This window comes from Coregonus clupeaformis, chromosome 9 (assembly GCF_020615455.1).
Source record: "Coregonus clupeaformis isolate EN_2021a chromosome 9, ASM2061545v1, whole genome shotgun sequence".
Classification (NCBI taxonomy): domain Eukaryota; kingdom Metazoa; phylum Chordata; class Actinopteri; order Salmoniformes; family Salmonidae; genus Coregonus; species Coregonus clupeaformis.
The window spans coordinates 56,060,309-56,082,822 of NC_059200.1; the positions used below are offsets into that span (position 1 = coordinate 56,060,309).

At 42.6% G+C, this 22,514-nt stretch overlaps 1 protein-coding gene across 4 annotated transcripts in view; it reads right to left on the reverse strand.

Annotated features, from left to right (window-relative positions):
* Positions 1-358: 358 nt before the first annotated feature.
* The window catches only part of LOC121574117 (Krueppel-like factor 8), a 93,403-nt gene continuing 71,247 nt past the window's right edge, over positions 359-22,514 (reverse strand). For 2 of the 4 annotated variants that reach the window (XM_041886722.2, XM_041886724.1), the window contains exons 3-7: positions 10,641-10,940; positions 10,034-10,271; positions 4,473-4,584; positions 2,176-2,318; positions 359-1,120 (exon numbers count right to left, since the gene is read on the reverse strand). In XM_041886722.2, the coding sequence (XP_041742656.1) occupies positions 939-1,120; positions 2,176-2,318; positions 4,473-4,584; positions 10,034-10,271; positions 10,641-10,940 (975 nt within the window). In that variant the 3' untranslated portion in view covers positions 359-938. Of the gene's footprint in view, positions 1,121-2,175; positions 2,319-4,472; positions 4,585-10,033; positions 10,272-10,640; positions 10,941-12,837; positions 12,863-22,514 lie in introns of those variants that run through there. The other 2 variants (XM_041886725.1, XM_041886723.2) reach the window with 2 other exon arrangements.

Consider the following 22,514-nt stretch of genomic DNA (forward strand, 5'->3'; position numbering starts at 1 on the left):
TTCTACACCACCACACCCAAGGGGTCTGCTGACTCTGCTCAGGAAATGATATGTATGGAGGAGAGGACATGATGCATCATCAACTGTCTTTAAACAGCACACACTACACTAACGCTCACACACACACAGACACCCGCACACATGCACGCAAAGATATGTGCACACACACACATACACAATCACACACAGACAGCTAGCCCATGCACGCAATGCAGGTTAACAGAAGATAAAACCTCAGTAAACAGTTGCTAGACAGCTGAAAAGTAATCTCTGAGGTGTCTTCCCCTCTGAAATAAACAAAAAAGCCACATATCCTTCTCTGCCCCTCCACCTCCTCTCCGTCCTCCTCCTCTTCACGCCTCTTCTTGCTCTGAGCTGAGTGTGTGGTGTAGGTATCCCTGCATCATTTCAAAGTATGTCCTCTGTCTCTCTCCAATGACTGGAAGTGAATGTTAGCAGTACAGAAAGCTCGCCATCAAAGTGGAAAATAAACACAATCGTAGTGAATTTCAGCTAACTACTCCGCAAACACATAACATAACTGTTTTACCTTCATTCTATTAATTAAAATGTTTTTCAAATTATTTACAGCCACTTTAATATTTGATTTCCCGACCACTGGTGACATTTTCAATGCTAATCCTGTAGAATCAGCAATGCCGCTGGTCCAATTAATTAGTTTATTTTCAAACGCTCCCGCATGGAATTGTTACGTTGTCTTAACCTTTGTTAGTTTTTACCTAGAGAGAGGAGAGGAGGGGGAACAGTAACAGGAAGTGACACAGCAGAGAACCTATATGGGTCAGAGTTCAAGGTTCAGGTCCTCCCATCTGAGTTCCATCTGAGTCGCGAGGGGGGCTGGGGCAGGGAGGTGATGGGTTGGAGGGCAAAGGTAGCAGAGGGTTAAGGTTTAAAGGTCAAAGGTCAGGGGTCATGGTTCACATCATGACGTGGCGTCTCCGGTGCAGGGCTAGGTGGTCGGACCGGGAGAAGGATCGGTCACAGTCGGTGCAGCGGAAGGGCTTGATGCCCGTGTGTTTACGGAAGTGTCGTGTCAGCTCGTCTGACCGGGCAAACCTCCAGGTACAACCCTCCCATGTACAGTGGTACGGCTTCTCTCCTACAGGGAAGAAGATATGGAGATTGGTTGATTGGTTGGTTGATTGATTGTGCAAATATTGGTTTAAAACAAGTTAAATGTAACTAAATGTAATCGAAAATGTAATCTATGTAATCCCCAAAAATAATTATCTATCATGAGAGGGCCATAGACAATATTTAGTAATGCTGCATACTCAAAGAAAGGTAAAAATCTCACCTTTCTGGTAAAAAATAGTTATAAATTGCTGAGGTGAAGTCACTTTTGAGGACACAAGCTCAAGTACACAGTCAAAATATGCAAAAAATATACAAATAGGAAAACATTTATATGATGTATTTCCTATTCAACAAAACTTTGAATAAGGCTTGAAATTACATATACTTTCTAAATATAGCATAATCAAATTATAAAATGACTAACTAAGATTTCACCTTTTTCTAAAGGTCTCTTGATCCAAATGTCTGCCCCCATCGCTGTGAACATCTCACAGAGCTCTAGCCTGGCTTCCTGAACTCGTTAGGAACTCGCCTTTCATCTCATATTAATATTGTCCAACTATGACAAACATAAATAGTTTTTAAATTGATCTCTGAATGTGCTACCGTGATGAAACCACTCTCTTCTGCTGCGCTACGATGAAACGATTGCAGGCATGTGCTTTGTCCACGGCTGTGACGTAGGGTTCAGCCAGGAGTTGATGGACAGTCGGAAGAGCAAATAAAATGGTAGGAGGGACATCCCAGCTTCAAGTGGTTTCAGATTACACATCCTACTTCACACACAGGCTCAGAAAAAAATACTACTGTGTCCGTGGGAACAATGCAAGCCATTTCGATCTACGGTATCCACAGATCGATTTATAAGCAAAAATGTCAGTCGGAACCGGGACCAGAACCACACATCTAAGAGATTTTAAGAGGCAGTACTTTCAGTGAAAACAGATAAGATATGAAGCTCTAGTATATAATTAATATACATTAATTGTCTATTCATTGGCTACAGAATGCGGGCCCTGGGTCAGTCATTGGCTATAGATTAGTATGTGGGTGGGACAGGGTCAGCGTGTGTGTTACCTGTGTGTATCCTGCGGTGGGCTTTGAGGTGTGAGCTCTTGGTGTACACCTTGTTACAGCCATCATAGTCACACATATGGACACGCCTCCTCTTCATATCCGGCGAATCAGGATCCACCTGCATGTCCATATCTACGCCTGACCTGAGAGAGAGAGGGAGAGGGAGAAGGGAAGGCAAAGGAGAGAGAGAGTGTGCACGGAGGAGAGAGAAACAATGTAATAGAGAAAGAGAGTGTGCACGGAGGAGAGAGAAACAATGTGAGAGAGAGAGAGAGAGAGAGAGAGAGAGAGAGAAAATAGACCTGTCATTATATGGGTCAGGCTGGAGTGACATGCATTGAGTCATGTATTTACTGAAATTACAGAATGTCACAGAGGATCACCTGTAGTAGCAGGATTACTAGAAAGCAGCTAGCTACCTATATATGAACTGTGTTACATGAGCAGACATGCTCTACATATGACCTTTACCTCTCCAGCCCCACCCATACGGTCTACGCCCTAACTAACCCTAGAAGGAAATGCCAATGATGTAACACCTATTGAGCTCGCCAGCTTGTAGTCCTAAAACCCGGAAATGAGTTACCCTCTGGTTCGTTCAGCCATTCCTATGGGGAAAATGAATGGGGAAAGAGGGTTTTGGGATAAATGCCAAAAATAAGGTCTGAGGTTAACACAAGCTTAGGAGATCTTATATGTTTTGTTATATGAGATAATATCAGTCAGTTAACATGACCTTTATCAATTATGAAGCCTTTATGTGCTTTTTTTTATTACAAAAATGCTTTAAAAAACCAAATCAGGAAGTTCAGCCCCCCTTTAACTGGCTACGGCATCTCAAAATGGACAAACAGTACTATTGGCGCTTTTTTTCCGTTTTTCAAGTGAAGGTCTTTTAAGGGAGTATGCGAACTGAAGCATGCTGACGCCTTAACAGTGCCTGACTCTTAATAATCACTGCTAATTAAGTCTATTGTTTAGGTTCATCACAACTCATAGTGATTTATGGTCCCTGGGTGAAGTTACAGGCCACAGCCACCAGAAAGGGCTAGACAGTAACTGTCAAAAACCCATACAGTTGGACAGCTTCCAGTTCAAAGCTGATCTCTCCCTCTCTCTCTTCTCTCTCTCCCCAATTCTCCTCTCGCTCTCGCTCCCCAACTCTCCTCTCGCTCTCTCTCCCCAACTCTCCTCTCGCTCTCTCTCCCCAACTATCCTCTCGCTCTCTTCTCCCCAACTCTCCTCTTGCTCTCTCCCCCTCTCCTGTTTTTTTTCCTGCCCATCTCTCCATCCACCCTCCTTTCCTTCCTCTCCCTCCCATCCTCCCTGTTCCTCGCGTCCTTTCAATTTCTCCACCCTGCCTGCCAATTAGTTCACTCCCTTTCCTCCTCTCCCTCTTCCTTTCTCTCGTTGTCTCTTCCCAGCCATTGGCTCAAACACACTAAACCAGCAAAAAGATTGATAATATTATAGCTTCTTCACCATATCCGGCCTGTTTATCACACTAACTCACCCCTCTCCTTTTCTCTCTCCCTCTCTTTCCAAACCGTTTATAAGGAGGTGTGACGGCAAACTGCATTACATAATCTTGTTTACACCTGGTTCTGGGACAACCCTGCCCAGCAACACACACACACACACACACACACACACACACACACAGCTAAGTGAACTCTCCAAGCACACACCCTGCATTTCAGTTAGAGTGCAGCAAGCTCTGTCTCACACAAAGTCATGCCTTTGGGGGTGTGGAGGCTGCTGCTCCCTCCTACCAAAAACAATCACACATGTATACATTCTGTCTCCCCTGTTGCTGCCTCACTGCACATAGTGTGACACACACACACACTGCCTCTCCTCCAGTGTTCAGGGGTTATATAAGTGTCCAGAGCAGAGCATTGCTGCAGTAATGTAATTAGTGCCAGAGAGTGGAGATGAGAGAGAAGGGACGGGCCCAGCTCACCACAGCCAAACCCCCAATGAAGGAGCAAATTCATCCTATTTCATTATTCTCTAACAATACACTCAACCTGCTACACTCTTCCTGTATCACACCACTCCTATATCAGGACTGCTAAACTACCCTCATTATGTACCCCGCAAATGTCTGTTGAAATCGTGATAGCAATAAGTGTTTTATTGTATCTTGATTTTAAAAAACCACATATCAATCAGCCTCCATAAATTATCTGACACACCCTGTAACCAAGCCCTGTGTACTGGAGGATGAGCCCTACAGAACCACCACAACCCTGTGTCCAGGCCCATATCACCACCTTCCAGTCTATGACACTCACCCTGTGTCCAGGCCCTGTGTACTGAAGGACGCTGAACCCGACTCTGTCCCACTCTCCACATCACTGTCACTCTGGTACTCCACTGGAGACATCGAGCCAGGCTTGATACGCACTAGAGGAAAAGACGGATCGATGGAGAGGGGAAGAGAGAGAGGGAGAGAGAGGATGTATGAAAGATGGGGAGAAGGAGCAATGGGACAGTGTAAGAAAGAGAATTGGACGAGGTAGAGGAAGTTGGAAAGGTTTGCAGAGAGAGAGGGGAAGAGAAAGGCAAACAACAACAGGGGGTTAGCGACTTAAATCCAAACAACAGTAAAACACAGTACTTGGCAACACAAAAGGTAAGCCATCCCAGCTGAGCTGATTTGAATTTCTATTTGTGTGAGAGAATTCCTCATTATACTTCGCTGTGCTGCGGAGGCGGGTGATTGTATTTGTGAACCCCCCTCTTTCCCCTACCCCCATCCCTCCCTCTCTTAGTGGGTCAGAATGTGGTGACTGCACTGTTCAAAGTTTCTCTTCCCTGAGGATGAGAGGGGTGGGGGTGTAGTGACGATGGGGTTGGGATTGAGGTAGGGTAAATAACTGTCCTTTGTGCATGAGGACAATCCCCCCCTCCCGTCACACACACACTCCTCACCGCTGCTCTTTCTCCCGCGTTTGATAGTGGTCGCTGTGCGCGGTTCTGAAACATCAGTGCACTGTTGAATTGGCGCCTTTTCCTAGACCATGTTGCAATGTGCATAATAGCAAAGTTAACCAGCATATTGGTGTTGAGAACAATGCGGCGGAGGCAGCAGCGGAGTTAGGAGACGAGAAAACAGCCCTTGCCTTAATTGTCTACGAAAAGTGAGGAGAGAGGAAACCTCAACTTAATTAGGTCTATAATCAATAGCCTAACTGTTAAATGTGCCTGGATTTATAAATCATCCATATACAGTACCAGTCAAAAGTTTGGACACACCTACTCATTCAAGGGTTTTTCTTAATTTTTTAGAATTTTCTACATAGTAGAATAATAGTGAAGACATCAAAACTATGAAATAACACATATGGAATCATGTAGTAACCAAAAAAGCGTTAAACAAATCAAAATACCCTTTGCCTTAATGACAGCTTTAAAATGCGGCTATTTTTAATCTTTGCTATGCTGTAATAAAAGCTTTGCACTTTTTTTCCCCCATTAGAACAGCCTCTCTGGTATTACTTATGTATTTAGTGTTGTTTACGCTGTTCCAAATTGTCTGAAAAATTATATTTATAATAATAACCCTCCTTTTTCTTGATCTCATTCTTATTGTTATTATTACTATTATTATTATGATCATCATTATGATAATAAGTAATATCATTATCATTAGTAGGCTTAGTAGCCTATAGCAGCCTTATATAACCACCATCGAACTGTAGGCCTAAGAGCGCATCCTGTTTAGTCTTAACACCGTAACTTACTCAGGCCTATATTTCAATACTTATATAGGCTACTATATCAATAAATCATTAATTAGTTAATATCATCACACATCATACGAGTCATTCATGATTTGAAATGCAACCAAGCATTTTAGTTTAAAAATAAAATAACAAAGCGACCCTTGAATAATTAGTGTAAACAATAAATAAACTGTTCCATTTCGGCAATTGCATTCACGAATACATGTGACTGTTTTTAGTCTTTGCTGTAATAAAGGCTTTACAAAAAAAACGTTACCACAGACTCTCTGGTACGCTTTCATTTATTTAGTGTTGCTTACAGTGTTCCAAATGGTCAGAGAAAGTATATTGTAATCTAACAGCGCTAGCTCCTTACCTTATTTTTCTTGATCTCCAGTATTTCCCAAAACTAGTCAAATTTATTCCACACATCTGACTTCCCCTTTACCTCCTGAGCAAACAATGAGTATTCCCCCATATCGAGTGTATTTGTCACGTCCTCTGCATCCATTTTGCTGTCACATGGGTTACGGTGTTCAGAGTTTATTATAACAAATGTATTGATGTGATTATGATATGCTATAGGTCAGGCCCTATTGGTCACATGCATGCGATGCATACATGTGTCACGTAAAGAGAGCAAAGGTTGAGGGAATAGGGAATGTTTTTCCTAACAAATGAGGGATTTCGGCTGTAATTATGTTGCAGCTACAGCAACACCACAGAGCGATAAACAGTTTTGATGTTCCGTGTTGGTCGCTGCAGCAGGGAGGAGAGAGAGACAACGGATGCTAGTCACACTGGCTGTCTTTTTTTTTTTTCACAGCACAGCAAGTCTGAGTCTGGCCCGGCACAATCAATTAAATTGCGGTCGGACTCCCTCTAGTCATTTGCGTGTCTTAATTATTTTATCAAACAGCATCAGACAAGCTCAGTGCATCTAGTTGAAATGATTAAAACACATAGAATGTGTCTATATGTGGAATGTTTATTTTTAACTTTTTTGAAAGAACAGATGACTCGGTCTACCAACATTTTTTTTTTTGTCTACTATGGTCTCAGGATTTGTCCCAAAAGCCAGCCTATTTCCTATATAGTTCACTACTTTTGACCAGAGCCCAAAAGGCCCCAAAATGTATGGGGTATTGTGTGTAAAACATTTAATTAAATTACATTTTAGAAAAAGGCTGTAATGTACCAAAATGTGGAAAAAGTCAAGGGGTCAGAATACTTTCCGAATGCACTGTATATATGTGTATTATTTATTTCCTTTATTTTAGGGGTAGATCCATCAATGTAATTGTCTGCATCTTTTCCAATCCGCTATATACAGTGGGGAAAACAAGTATTTGATACACTGCCGATTTTGCAGGTTTTCCTACTTACAAAGCATGTAGAGGTCTGTAATAGGTACACTTCAACTGTGAGAGACTGAATCTAAAACAAAAATCCAGAAAATCTCATTGTATGACTTTTTAAGTAATTAATTTGCATTTTATTGCATGACATAAGTATTTGATACATCAGAAAAGCAGAACTTAATATTTGGTACAGAAACCTTTGTTTGCAATTACAGAGATCATACATTTCCTGTAGGTCTTGACCAGGTTTGCACACACTGCAGCAGGGATTTTGGCCCACTCCTCAATACAGACCTTCTCCAGATCCTTCAGGTTTCAGGGCTGTCGCTGGGCAATACGGACTTTCAGCTCCCTCCAAATATGTTCTATTGGGTTCAGGTCTGGAGACTGGCTAGGCCACTCCAGAACCTTGAGATGCTTCTTACGGAGCCACTCCTTAGTTGCCCTGGCTGTGTGTTTCGGGTCGTTGTCATGCTGGAAGACCCAGCCACGACCCATCTTCAATGCTCTTACTGAGGGAAGGATGTTGTTGGCCAAGATCTCGCAATACATGGCCCCATCCATCCTCCACTCAATACGGTGCAGTCGTCCTGTCCCCTTTGCAGAAAAGCATCCCCAAAGAATGATGTTTCCACCTCCATGCTTCACTGTTGGGATGGTGTTCTTGGGGTTGTACTCATCCTTCTTCTTCCTCCAAACAAGGCGAGTGGAGTTTAGACCAAAAAGCTCAATTTTTGTCTCATCAGACCACATGACCTTCTCCCATTCCTCCTCTGGATCATCCAGATGGTCATTGGCAAACTAGACGGGCCTGGACATGCGCTGGCTTGAGCAGGGGGACCTTGCGTGCGCTGCAGGATTTTAATCCATGACGGCGTAGTGTGTTACTAATGGTTTTCTTTGAGACTGTGGTCCCAGCTCTCTTCAGGTCATTGACCAGGTCCTGCCGTGTAGTTCTGGGCTGATCCCTCACCTTCCTCATGATCATTGATGCCCCACGAGGTGAGATCTTGCATGGAGCCCCAGACCGAGGGTGATTGACCGTCATCTTGAACTTCTTCCATTTTCTAATAATTGCGCCAACAGTTGTTGCCTTCTCACCAAGCTGCTTGCCTATTGTCCTGTAGCCCATCCCAGCCTTGTGCAGGTCTACCATTTTATCCCTGATGTCCTTACACAGCTCTCTGGTCTTGGCCATTGTGGAGAGGATGGAGTCTGTTTGATTGAGTGTGTGGACAGGTGTCTTTTATACAGGTGACGAGTTCAAACAGGTGCAGTTAATACAGGTAATGAGTGGAGAACAGGAGGGCTTCTTAATTGAAAAACTAACAGGTCTGTGAGAGCCGGAATTCTTACTGGTTGGTAGGTGATCAAATACTTATGTCATGCAATAAAATGCAAATTAATTACTTAAAAATCATACAATGTGATTTTCAGGAGAAAAAAAAATAGATTCCGTCTCTCACAGTTGAAGTGTACCTATGATAAAAATTACAGACCTCTACATGCTTTGTAAGTAGGAAAACCTGCAAAATCGGCAGTGTATCAAATACTTGTTCTCCCCACTGTATATATTTTTTCAATATATATATATATATATATATATATATATATATATATATATATATATATATATATATATATATATATATATATATATATATATATATATATATATCATGCATACATGCATACATGCACATACAGTACCAGTCCAAAGTTTGGACACACCTACTCATTCAATGGTTTTTCTTTATTTGTACTATTTTCTACATTGTAGAATAATAGTGAAGATATCAAAACTTTGAAATAACACCCATTTATCTCTTAACACCATCCATATTGGATTTCTATTTGCCATATATTTTTCAATGTTTGTGGGTGTTTGTGTACGTGCGTGTGTTTGTGCGTGTGTGTGGGGAGAGGGGTTCTTATGAAGACAGTAAGGGGCGGTGCCAGTGTGAGATATTGTGACGCGGTGAAAAAGAGACAGTGAGATATTATAACTGAAAGAGAGGAAAAGAGAGAATGAGAAAGTGCATGACAGTGAGATACAACAGGTGCATGTGTCCGTGAGAAAGAGCTTGTGTGTGAGAATGAGATTGTTTTGAAGAGAGTTAATATTGAAGAGACCCAAGAGAGATGTATTGCTTGCGAGAAAACCATTCAAGAGGACAAGTGACACCCGATAAAGTGACAAAGATAAAGAACAAGGGAGATGAATCACCTACTTCTGCCTGCTAGAGAAGAAGAGGATGGATGTGACCAGAGAGAACTCTGTTATCGTTTCTCTATTAAAGGGATAGTTCACCGAAATTACAAAATGACAAATAGACTTCCTTACTCTGTAAGCAGTCTATGGACAAGGTATGCTTTGGTTTTGTTTACCTGGCCACTGTTTTAAATGCTAACTTTTTAGCATTTGTGGCACAAAGCCAATGCAAGTCAATGGTACCTATATTAGCATTTTTGCGCTTAATGTCCAAATCATCCTTTATCATCCAAAATTGATTGTGTCACTCAATGAAGTTCCTTATAGATGATTCGAAAATGAAGTGCAAAAATGCTATCCCTTTAACTCTGAAGCCTTTATTTAAATCCTTATCTTAGAAGGTTGTACTTATGACATTCATATTGTGATTGTTTCAGCCTCATTACTTCAATGCTCTGGACAAGAGCGTATGCTAACTGACTAAAATCTAGAACATAAACCTCAAAGCTCCATCTCAACAAAACACACCACCATCCTCCCTCCCTCTGACTCACCGGATCCCTCCGAGCGCCCGTCGCTCCCAATGAGCGGGACTGTGATGGCAGCGGTGGCCACCCCGTCCGTGGGAATGGTTGTGTAGACTACGGGCAGAGACTGGACCACCACGGGAATGGTCTGTAGCTGGCCCATCTTACTGGGCATGTTGACCGACGGGATGGTGTGGATGACATGCAGGATCTGCTGACCGCCTGCCCCCTGGGTGGACGCTAGGATGGAGCCAGGGGAGAGCATCTGTAGGAGGGCGGGATGTATGGAGAAGAGGAGGGGAGGGGATAGTGTGGGTATACATGTAGAGGAGCAAGACAGTGCACTACTTTTGTCCAGAAAGGAGAACAGGGTGCCATTTTGGACACAGACATTGTGTCAAGAATGGGAGTACTGTATTCAATTGTTAAACTGAAAGACAGAGCCTTTCAATAAAAAAAAACATTGTAAACTAACAGTTACTACAAAAGGCATAGGAACCTGACTTCCACATTTTTGGCAGCCCCTAATATGCGTGAGTGTATTTCAATTTTAAGCCAACAGACACTACTACCCATCATTCCAAAAAGAGGAGCTAGCTAGCGAACCGATTGGCTTAATAACTGGTGTGGTTACCATGGTGTCTAGGAAGGTTACCGTAGGGATGGGGGTTGCCGACAGCATGGGCATCGCCACAGAACTCGGGGCGGGGTTGGCTGTGGTGGTTGGCGTAGAGACGGGCAGGGAGGGGCGTGGCTTGCCGAGTGACAGGTCGACAGGTTCCGTCTGGTCCTCCGGGGGGAGGGAGGAGTCGTCTGTTGTTGTGTCTGTGGTCATGCCTGTGGCTGTGGAGAGTAGAGGGGGAGACACAGGCTGGGTCTTCTCTATCTTGATCTTCAGGTCTGTAGGCTGGGGACACTCCTCACCTACTTCAGCCTATATATATATATATATATATATATATATATATATATATATATATATATATATATATATATATATATATAGAGAGAGAGAGAGAGAGAGAGAGAGAGAGAGAGAGAGAGAGAGAGAGAGAGAGAGAGAGAGAGAGAGAGAGAGAGAGAGAGAGAGAGAGAGAGAGAGAGAGAGAGAGAGAGAGAGAGAGAGAGAGAGTGAGAGAGAGAGATGTATGGAGTAAGAGAGACAAAGAGGGAAAGGGTGAGGAAGAGAGAAAAGGAGAGAGGGAAGGGGGAGATAAATAGGGAGGAAGACAGTGGAGAGAGGAAGAAAGAGAGATGTCAGCACATGATATTTCTCCACACACACCCACCCACACTCACTCACTACAAACACGCTACACACACAGGCCTGGCCCCCAGACCCTGCTCTCACCTCAGCTCAGTTCAGCTGTACTCTCTGGCTGCACAAACAGAGCAGAGCAGGTTAGGGGAACAATGGTTGCTGTGTGGGGCCCTGGGAGCTGAGAGGGAGCTGGGAGGTGGAGAACAGAGCAGCAGGCCTAGAGCTGGCACACTGCCAGGAGAGAACAGCCCTGCCCAGCCCTGGCCAAGCCCTGCACTGACGCACCGGGCGTGTTTGAGCGTTAAGGCTAAAGCAACCGACTATAGACGAAAGTCAAGGAGTGAAGTCGGGGGAGGTGCATCAGCGACAGCCGAAAGTCAGACACTAATGTGCAAGGCTCAGATCAACATGGCAGTGTTGCCAAATTAAAACAAATGTTTTCTTTATATGGTCGAAATAAATGATATTATCTAACCCCCCTATCACACACTCACAAACTGAAATCATAATATAATATTATGTGTGTAGATTCATTGTACAATCAATTAGTGAGAGAGACTCAAATATCACATGTACAAAAACATTAAGGACACCTGCTCTTTCCATGACATAGACTGACCAGGTGAAAGCTATGATCCCTAATTGATGTCACCTGTTAAATCCACTTCAATCAGTGTAGATGAAGAGGAGGAGACAGGTTAAAATAAGGATTTTTAAGCCTTGAGACAAGTATTGTGTAGGGTTTAAGTGTCTTTGAACGGGGTATGGTAATAGGTGCCAGGAGTAGGGCTGTGGCGGTCACGAAATTTCATCAGCTGGTGATTGTCAAGCAAATAACTGTCAGTCTCAAGGTAATTGACCGTTAATTAACAAACACATTTAGCATCTCCTGGCTTCCACACATAGCCTACAAGCCATTTTAAAAAGTCTAATAAATGCATGTAATATAGCCTACACAATAAATCCAATATTTATTTTAGACAGGTTTAAAGAAGAAAATGTAGTCGATTTCAGAAGAAAATAATAGCATACTCTGAGTTGTCCTTACATTAGGTCCTGATGTAGCTATGCCAAATGGCTGTGGGCTACACTAGTTCATTTAGCAGACAAGATTTGCTTATAATTCAGTGGCATTATTTTATAGTATGAAGAATACAATTGAACAAAGCTGAATTAAATAGAAAGGATATTTTCTACTTTAAGTTTCTACTAAGTTCTGTAACTTTAGTTGTTCTAAAGTTGTTCTAGCGTAGTGCCAGTAACCGAAAGGTCGCTGGTTCTAATCCCCGAGCCGACTAGGTGAAAAATCTGTCGATGTGCCCTTGAGCAAGGCACTTAACCCTAATTGCTCCTGTAAGTCGCTCTGGATAAGAGCGTCTGCTAAATGACTAAAATGTAAATGTTCTACAAACGTTAGGCTATATGTTTTGATTTTTTATACATTGTAAGGCTGCATGATGAGACTCTAATGATGACTTGAAAAAAGTCATGAGCTCTGCTTTGTTTTTTGCGCAGGCTGTACACACTCCAATTGTCTCTCATTCACAATATGACAAGCACTTGATAATACCTCGAATTTCACGGCGGCATCCCCTTTGTGGCCATAATGCACCCATAAAAAATCCATGCCTTTTGCGGCCCGGAGTGCTGCGTTGTGCCCTTCTCCCTGAGAGTGCTGCGCAATCCGAAGCGTCTCTCACTCACACGGCTCTCCGTCACGTGATCGGGTCTTTCTCACAGGTTACAACTGTGTGCGTCCTTATCCAATTCCGAGGTGCATATTGAAGATATTGGAAGAACTGTTCACATTTACTTTTCGTCAGCCAACAAGATGAGTAGGCCTAATGAACAGCAAAAGCACTAGTCTATGTCAATCTACTATCCCCCATAGTACAAAAGTCGACCTATTCTGTGCGAGAAATAAATATTTAAAACATAGTCTGGGACAGTTGTGGGAAGCGATAGATCTCAAATTAATACAACCACTAGCATAAAAAAAAAACGTTTTTATGCAATGTGGCTGACGCAACAGATCAGACCATTTAGCTTAACATGTTGATCAAATCTCAGGCTATTTCTTCACATTATAAGTGCAGCAATGCACACATGGTAGTAGGCTATAAGCACGAATGTTCCATTAGCTGAAAACACCATTATCAAAAGTGACCGCAAATGCAATTATGCATGTAATGCTTTTATTATAAGGTGCATTTTTATGGTGAAAATGATCTTCCCCAAACTTGAAACTCACGCGCTGTTTATATATGCCAGTTAGGCTCTACACCCCTTGTAAAGCTGATTAATGTGCTTAATTTAAAGAAGTTATTTGGCCACTTTAGTTGGGAAACAAACCTTATTAAAACATAAAGGCCTATGGGCTAGGCTACAGTGGGCACCAAAATTACTGGCACCCCTGACTGGCAATGCACAAACAATACTTAAAAAAATAAACAATATAATTATAGAGAAACTCAAAATTCCAGCATGTGAGAAATACTGTACTATATTAATGTTCCAATGGAGCTCACCAAAATCATTTATTGATTTAATTAAAAATCAATGTCCTCCAAATCAAGGTTTCACAATGAATGGCACCCTTAAAGATTATTGTAAATAACATCTACCAAAATTAAACCAGGAATTAAATTCCACTTATTTAAGTTTATCTAAGTCTTAAGGAACTATTTTGAGCCATTACATCACTTCCTGTTTCACTAGGGTATAAAAATGAGGTAACACACATGCAATATCCCTTTGTCATCCAACACCATGAAGAAAACAAAATAACTGGCAGTTCAAAAGAGATAGATGGTTGTAGACCTTCATAAATCTGGTAATGGCTCCAAGAAGATCCACAAACGATTGAATATACCACTGAGCACTGTCAGAGCAATTATTAAAAAATTTAAAAGATATGGAACAGTTGAAAACCTCACAGGTAGAGGACGCAAATGCATTTTGCCCCCCAGGATAGGGAGGAAGATGGTGAGAGAAGCAACAAAATCCCCAAGAATCACTGTGAAAGAATTGCAGGCCTTGGCGGCGTCTTGGGGTCACCAGGTTTCAAAAAGCACCATCAAACGCATGTATTAAATAATTGCATGATTTTGGTTGGTTCCATTGAAACATTAATAAAGTACAGTATTTCTCACATGTTGGTATTTTGAGTGTATCTCTATAATTACAGTGGCTTGCGAAAGTATTCACCCCCCTTGGCATTTTTCCTATTTTGTTGCCTTACAATCTGGAATTAAAATGGATTTTTGGGGGGTTTGTATCATTAGATTTACACAACATGCCTACCACTTTGAAGATGCAAAATATTTCTTATTGTGAAACAAACAAGAAATGACACCAAAAAAACAGAACTTGAGTGTGCATAACCCCCCCCCCCCAAAGTTAATACTTTGTAGAGCCACCTTTTGCAGCAATTACAGCTGCAAGTCTCTTGGGGTATGTTTCTATAAGCTTGGCACATCTAGCCACTGAGATTTTTGCCCATTCTTCAAGGCAAAAATGCTCCAGCTCCTTCAAGTTGGATGGGTTCCGCTGGTGTACAGCAATCTTTAAGTCATACCACAGATTCTCAATTGGATTGAGGTCTGGGCTTTGACTAGGCCATTCCAAGACATTTAAATGTTTCCCCTTAAACCACTCGAGTGTTGCTTTAGCAGTATGCTTATGGTCATTGTCCTGCTGGAAGGTGAACCTCCATCCCAGTCTCAAATCTCTGGAAGACTGAAACAGGTTTCCCTGAAGAATTTCCCTGTATTTAGCGCCATCATTCCTTCAACCAGTTTCCCAGTCCCTGCTGATGAAAAACATCCCCACAGCATGATGCTGCCACCACCATGCTTAACTGTGGGGATGGTGTTATCAGGGTGATGAGAGGTGTTGGGTTTGCGCAAGACATAGCGTTTTCTTTGATGGCCAAAAAGCTCAATTTTAGTCTCATCTGACCAGAGTACCTTTTTCCATATGTTTGGGGAGTCTCCCACATGGTTTTTGGCGAACACCAAACGTGTTTGCTTATTTTTTTCTTTAAGCAATGGCTTTTTTTCTGCCCACTCTTCCGTAAAGCCCAGCTCTGTGGAGTGTATGGCTTAAAGTGGTCCTATGGACAGATTCTCCAATCTCCGCTTCAGGGTTATCTTTGGTCTCTTTGTTGCCTCTGATTAATACCCTCCTTGCCTGGTCCGTGAGTTTTGGAGGGCGGCCCTCTTGGCAGGTTTGTTGTGGTGCCATATTCTTTCAATTTTTTAATAATGGATTTAAATGGTGCTCCGTGGGATGTTCAAAGTTTCTGATATTTTTTAATATCCCAACCCTGATCTGTACTTCTCCACAACTTTGTCCCTGACCTGTTTGGCGAGCTCCTTGGTCTTCTTGGTGCCGCTTGCTTGATGGTGCCCCTAGCTTAGTGGTGTTGCAGACTCTGGGGCCTTTCAGAACAGGTGTATATATACTGATATCATGTGACAGATCATGTGACACTTAGATTGCACACAAGTGGACTTTATTTCACTAATTATGTGACTTCTGAAGGTAATTGGTTGCACCATATCTTATTTAGGGGCTTCATAACAAAGGGGGTGAATACATATGCACGCATCACTTTTCCGTTATTTATTTTTTAGAATTGTTTGAAATAAGTTATTTTTTTCATTTCACTTTACCAATTTGGACTATTTTGTGTATGTCCATTAAATGAAATCCAAATAAATTTAAGTTACAGGTTGTAATGCAACAAAATAGGAAAAACGCCAAGGGTGCTTAATACTTTTGCAAGGCACTGTTAGCTCTGCAGTACTTTGAAGTTTATGTTGGTTCCAGTGCACTACCAGTGATGGTGTATACTGACCATAACCCCTTAGTTTTTCTCCACCGTATGTACAACCAGAACCAACGCCTTATGCGTTGGGCACTTGTAGTGCAAAATTATAAATTTGGAGATCTGCCACAAAAAGGGTTCGGATAATGTGTTGGCAGATGCTTTGGTCTCGTGTTTAGAGATCTAGGTTGTTTTTTTTATTCCCTCAGGGTGTTGTGATAGTACGTGTGTCGCAAACCATTGTGGTTTGCTCTTTTAAGGGTGGGAGTGTTACAGATACAGGTATCCTGTGTTTTTTGTGTGTTTTTCCTCTCCTTCTGCCCTAATCACAGGTGTCCTTTGTGTTCCTGATTGGTGGTTGTTGGGGTGTCCCACCTGTCCGACATCCGTTTGTCTGCTGATTGCTGAGGTGGACCAATCAGTGGACATTCCTCTGCATTGCGCCACCTGTTTCTGGTTTTTCACTCACATCACACATCCCATTGTTTTAAAAGCCAGTCAGTTGTGTTTGCTGACAGAGACTCTTTTCGTATGTGAGTATGGATACTGTGGTATCCTGTTTTTTGTGTACTCACTCATTTGCTGGTTACTCTGTTGTGTGTTCATGGGAAAAGGGGGATTTAGCAAGTTGCCCTTGGGCATACATTACCCGTAGAAAGAACATTGTCTAACAACACTAGTTAGACCTGAGCGGACCACCCACTGTATTTTTGTATGGTTAGCAGTAGCTTAGCGATTCTTGAGGCAGGCAAGATCAGTTTAGGGGTTTTTGACATTATTGTTTCATTCCTTGGGTCCTGCTCATTCCTTTTTCCCAAACCTTTACCGTGTGTTCATAATAAACATTTTGTGTTTGACGGTAGCTTATGGTTGTCGGTGTATTTTTGTACTCATTGTTTTCGTGTCACCATTCTAATTTGCATGAGTTATGTTACGGGTCTCTTGTCCATCCACCCTAGACTTTTAAAGCCACGGGGTTCGTAACATAACGTGGCCTGCAACACTGCTGGGTTTTTCATGTTCAATAGTTTCCCATGTGTATAAAGAATAGTCCACCACTGAAAGGACACCCAGACAGCTTGACACAACTGTGGGAAGCATTGGAGTCAGCATGGGACACCATCCCTGTGGAACACTTTCGACACCTTGTAGAGTCCACGCCCTGACGAATTAAGGCTGTTCTGAGAGCAAAATGGGGGGTGCAACTCAATATTAGGAAGGTGTCCTTAATGTTTTGTACACAGTGTATATCCACTGTATACATAAACTGCTGCGAATTGCAAAGTTTCAGTCATGTCTTTAACGTTTGCATGGGTCAAACAAAAACACCCTAATGATTGGTTGACAATAGAGCCACAATGCAGGCGATGGCTGCAGGATGAAGTTGGTGAAGAGCAACTGCAGACACTTGCAGTCAAAACTTCATGACCTTTGAACACATGATTTTTGTAAAGTTCAAACAGTTGGACAACTTTTTGCCCTAGAATGCAACACACTTTGAAAGGTGGTGAACAACGATGGTCAACGACTTGACAAAAGTGATCCGCTCGAACGTGCCCACTGACCAATAGTAAGCAAGTACAGAGCATATAGCAGCACTCTGCTAGCTCACAGTGTACAGTATGACATACATTCAGCATAAAGCAGCCTAGCCCTGGCCCTACACTGATGCACTGACTGCACCCTGCTACAGCATACACAGCAGAGCACTACACAACAGCCCTATCTAGCATGGAGCAGCAAAGAAAAACAAAGCATAGCATAGGGAAGGAGAGAGAAGCAGCACAGCCTTGCCAAGGCCAAGCACTTCACCCAGATATTCTAAGGAGGCAAACAAAACAGAAACTGCATAGCATAGTCTAGCCTTGGTCAACCCCAGGCACTGCATAACACAGAGCACTAAGCACCCCCTGCCCAGCCTTGGTCAAGCCCAAGCTCAAACACTGAGGCAGTGCACCCAGATACAATATGGAGATGTCTGGCCAAATCTGAGCACTACCCAGTGCCCACTATCCAGGCAGTACATACCCAACCCAGAGGGCAGAGGGGCACTCATGCATGCACACACACACACACGAATGCCATGTATGAGTTGATCGTTCCTGCAGGAATTTCAAGACAAACACACAATTCCTGCTTTTGAGTTGTCTGGTTACATAAGCTGCAAACTTGTCAGTGAGAGACCGCTATAAGGGATGATGTGATATTCTAAACCCTCTACCCAAACTAGCCTATCCTACATCACGACAGTTAGAGTGGACACAGGTAGACCCAGAAAAGAGAGAGGGAATTCAGTCAGTGTACATAATAACATATAGGCTAGGCTACATGTTATTGGTAGAAAAGGAGTGGGCGGGGGTGGGGGAGAGAGGGTGAGAGAGTGTGTGTGAGAGAGAGAGTGGGTGGGAAAGGCCTCCAAGTTGCCATGGAAACTTGGAAGTATCAGCTGACTCGTTTTTTCCCTCATATCTTCACGCCCACCCACTCCCTTCCTCCCTCACTCCCTTCCCTTCCCTCCATTCCTCTCTCTCTGGTTCCACACCCTTTCACCTCACCCTCTCATGTTAGTCTGTTTGTCCTCCACACCTTCCCTCCATCTCTCTACCTCTTTTCTCTGTTTCTTTCTATCCATCTCTTTTCCATTTCCCCTTTCACAATGGTTTAGATTAGACTGATAAGAATATTCAGACACCCACTGTTCTCAGCTAAAACATTTCAAACGGAGCTCCTACAAATCTGTCAAAATTACACCCTCACCCCATTCCTATTACACATTGACAATAGGGAGAGAGTGGCTGTGTCCAAAATGGCTATTCCCTATATAGCCTTGTCCCTGAGCGGGCCCTGGTCAAAAGCAATTTGACTTAGTTTAACTGCCACAGCTATAGGTTCTATTTCAGCTCTCCACTGCAATAACCAACACTAAAATATCAACACCTGCATCACAATGCAATACAATTGCATTTTGTCTGGCAACAGCATCAGAGCATGCATTCCACATTTTGCTACGTTACAGCCTTTTCTAAAATGTATTAAATAAAATGTTTTCGTCATCAATGTACACACAATACCCCATAATGGCAAAGCAAAAAACAGTTTTTTAGAAATACCTTATTTAAAAACAGAAATACCTTATTTACATAAGTATTCAGAACCTTTACTATGAGACTCAAAATTGAGCTCAGGTGCATCCTGTTTCCATTGATCATCCTTGAGATATTTCTACAAATTCATTGCAGCATCAAACCTTCTGCAGCATTGAAGGTCCCCATGAACACACTGGCCTCCACCATTCTTAAATGGAAGACTTTTGGAACCACCAAGACTCTTCCTAGAGCTGGCTGCCCGGCCAAACTTAGCAATCGGGGGAGAAGGGCCTTGGTCAGGGAGGTGATCAAGAACACGATGGTCATTCTGACAGAGCTCCAGAGTTCCTCTGTGGAGATGGGAGAACCTTCCAGAAGGACAACCATCTCTGCAGCACTCCACCAATCAGGCGTTTATGGTAGAGTGGCCGGACGGAAGCCACTCTTCAGTAAAACGCACATGACAGCCCGCTTGGAGTTTGCCAAAAGGCACCTAAAGGACTCTCAGACCATGAGAAAGAAGATTCTCTGGTCTGATGAAACCAAGATTGAATGCTTTGGCCTGAATGCCAAGCGTCACGTCTGGAGGAAACCTGGCACCATCCCTACGGTGCAGCAATGTGGTGGCAGCATCATGCTGTGGGGATGTTTTTCAGCGGCAGGGACTGGGAGACTAGTCAGGATTGAGGGAAAGATGAATGGAGCAAAGAACAGAGAGATCCTTGATGAAAACCTGCTCCAGAGCGTTCAGGACCTAAGACTGGGGCGAAGATTCACCTTCCAATAGGACAATGACCCTAAGCACACAGCCAAGACAATGCAGGAGTGGATAAGTCTCTGAATGTCCTTGAGTGGCCCAGCCAGAGCCTGGACTTGAACCCGATCCAACGTCTCTGAAGAGACCTGAAAACAGCTGTGCTGCAACGCTCCGCATCCAAGCTAACTCCCCAAATACAGGTGTGCCAAGATTGTAGCGTCATACCCAAGAAGACTTGAGGCTGTAATCACTGCCAAAGGTGCTTCAACAAGGTACTGAGTTTAAGGGTCTGAATACTTATATATTATACATTTTAATAAACTAGTAAAAGATAAATAATAATTTGCTTTTTCATTATGGGGTATTGTGTGTAGATTGATGAGAAAAAACAAACAATTGAATCCATTTTTAGAATAAGGCTGTAACGTAACAAAGTGTGGAAAAAGTGAAGGGGTCTGAACTATTTCAGAATGCACTGTATAAACACATCAAAAGGCATACAATCAACCGTGCATAGCATGCCATTCAAGTTGAAATTACATCAAAGAATTACACATACCTCGGGCTAAACATCAGCACCACAGGGAACTTCCACAAGGCTGTGAATGAACTGAGAGACAAGGCAAGGATCTGGCTAAAAATACTCCAATCAGTTATACAACCCATTGTCCTGTATGGTTGTGAGGTCTGGGGTCCACTCACCAGCCAATAATGTACAAAATGGGACAAACACCCAACAGTCATTGAATTCCGCAACCACCTAAAGGAAAGTGATGCCAAACCTTCCATCACAAAGCCCTAACCTGCAAGGATATACCTAGAGAAGAGTCCCCTCAGCCAGATGGTTTTGGGGCTCTGTTCACAAATACAGAACCCACAGAGCCCCAGGACAGCAACACAATTACACCCAACCAAATCATGAGAAAACAAAAAGAGAACTACTTGACAAATTGGCAAGAATCAACCCAAAAAATATTGTAATGCTACCTTGCCCTAAACAGAGAGTAAACGATGGCAGAATACCTGACCACTATGACTGACCCAAAGCTAAGAAAAGCCTTGACTATGTAGACTCAGAGCATACAGTGCCTTGCAAAAGTATTCATCCCCCTTGGTGTTTTTCCTATTTTGTTGCATTACAACCTGTAATTTAAATTGATTTTTATTTGGATTTCATGTAATGGACATACACAAAATAGTCCAAATTGGTGAAGTGAAATGAAAAATAGTCATGCACGCTCAAGTTTTTTTTTTGTCTTATTTCTTGTTTGTTTCACAATAAAAAATATTTTGCATCTTCAAAGTAGTAGGCATGTTGTGTGAATCTAATGATACAACCCCCCCAAAAATCTATTTTAATTCCAGGTTGTAAGGCAACAAAATAGGAAAAATGCCAAGGGGGTGAATACTTTCGCACGCCACTGTAGCCTTGCTATTGAGAGAGGTCGCCATAGGCAGACCTGGCTCTCAAGAGAAGACAGGATATGTGGCCACTGCCCCAAAAAATAGGTGGAACCCGAGCTGCACTTTCTAACCTCCTGCCAAATGTATAACCATATAAGAGACACATATTTACCTGAAATTACACAAACCCATTAAGAATCCGAACACTATTCTTTTTTGGACAAACTCCCGTATCTGTTAGGCGAAATACCACAGTGTGCAATCCCAGCAGCAAAATGTGTGACCTGCTGCTACAAGAAAAGGTCAACCAGTGGGTCAGAAACACCAAGGTAAATATAACCTGTATCGGCCTATTTATTTCCCCCATCATTTGTACATTCTACTCTTTGCACATTGTCACAACATTGTACATAGCTTATGTAACATTTTAAATGTTATACCAGATTTTAATACTAATATATTTTAAACAATGTTATTCTCTTGAAACTTTGTGTGTGTGTAATGTTTACTGTTAATGTCTGATTGTTTTTGTCTGTTGTTTTGTTTTAGTTTTTTTACTTGCTTTGGCAATGTAAACACACGTTTCCCATGCCAATAAAGCCCCATTGAATTGAAATAAATTGAGAGAGAGAGAGACAGAGACAGCAGAGAAGAAGTGGCTAGGGCACTGTCATCCTCGCTGGTCAAGGCCCATGATGATTGAGTGAACACTGTTGTGTTCCAGTTACAGCTGAGCCATACAGCTGAGCCATACAGCTGAGCCAACTAGATAGCGGAGGTAGATGATGTCAAGGATTGATGGGCGGGTTTCATCATAGCTATCGTAACTGTGTGGCTGGTCTCCACATGGGACATCAGTCTTTCCGTCACCCTCATTCACCTCTCTCTACATCCGTTTCTTTATCTCCTTCCAGCTGTAGCTTTGTCATTGACACACTGGCTTGTTTTGCCAGTTAAGTATGTTTGCATATGGCTTGTGTGTATGTTGCGTTAGCCTGTATAGTGTAGTGGGGTCTAAAATTATTGACACCCTTGATAAAGATTCGTATAAATAAAGTATTCATAAGTTTAGTGTTTGGTCCCATATTCCTAGCACGCAATGACTACATTAAGCTTGTGACTCTACAAACTTTTTGGATGCATTTGCAGTTGCAAGCTTGATGTAGTCA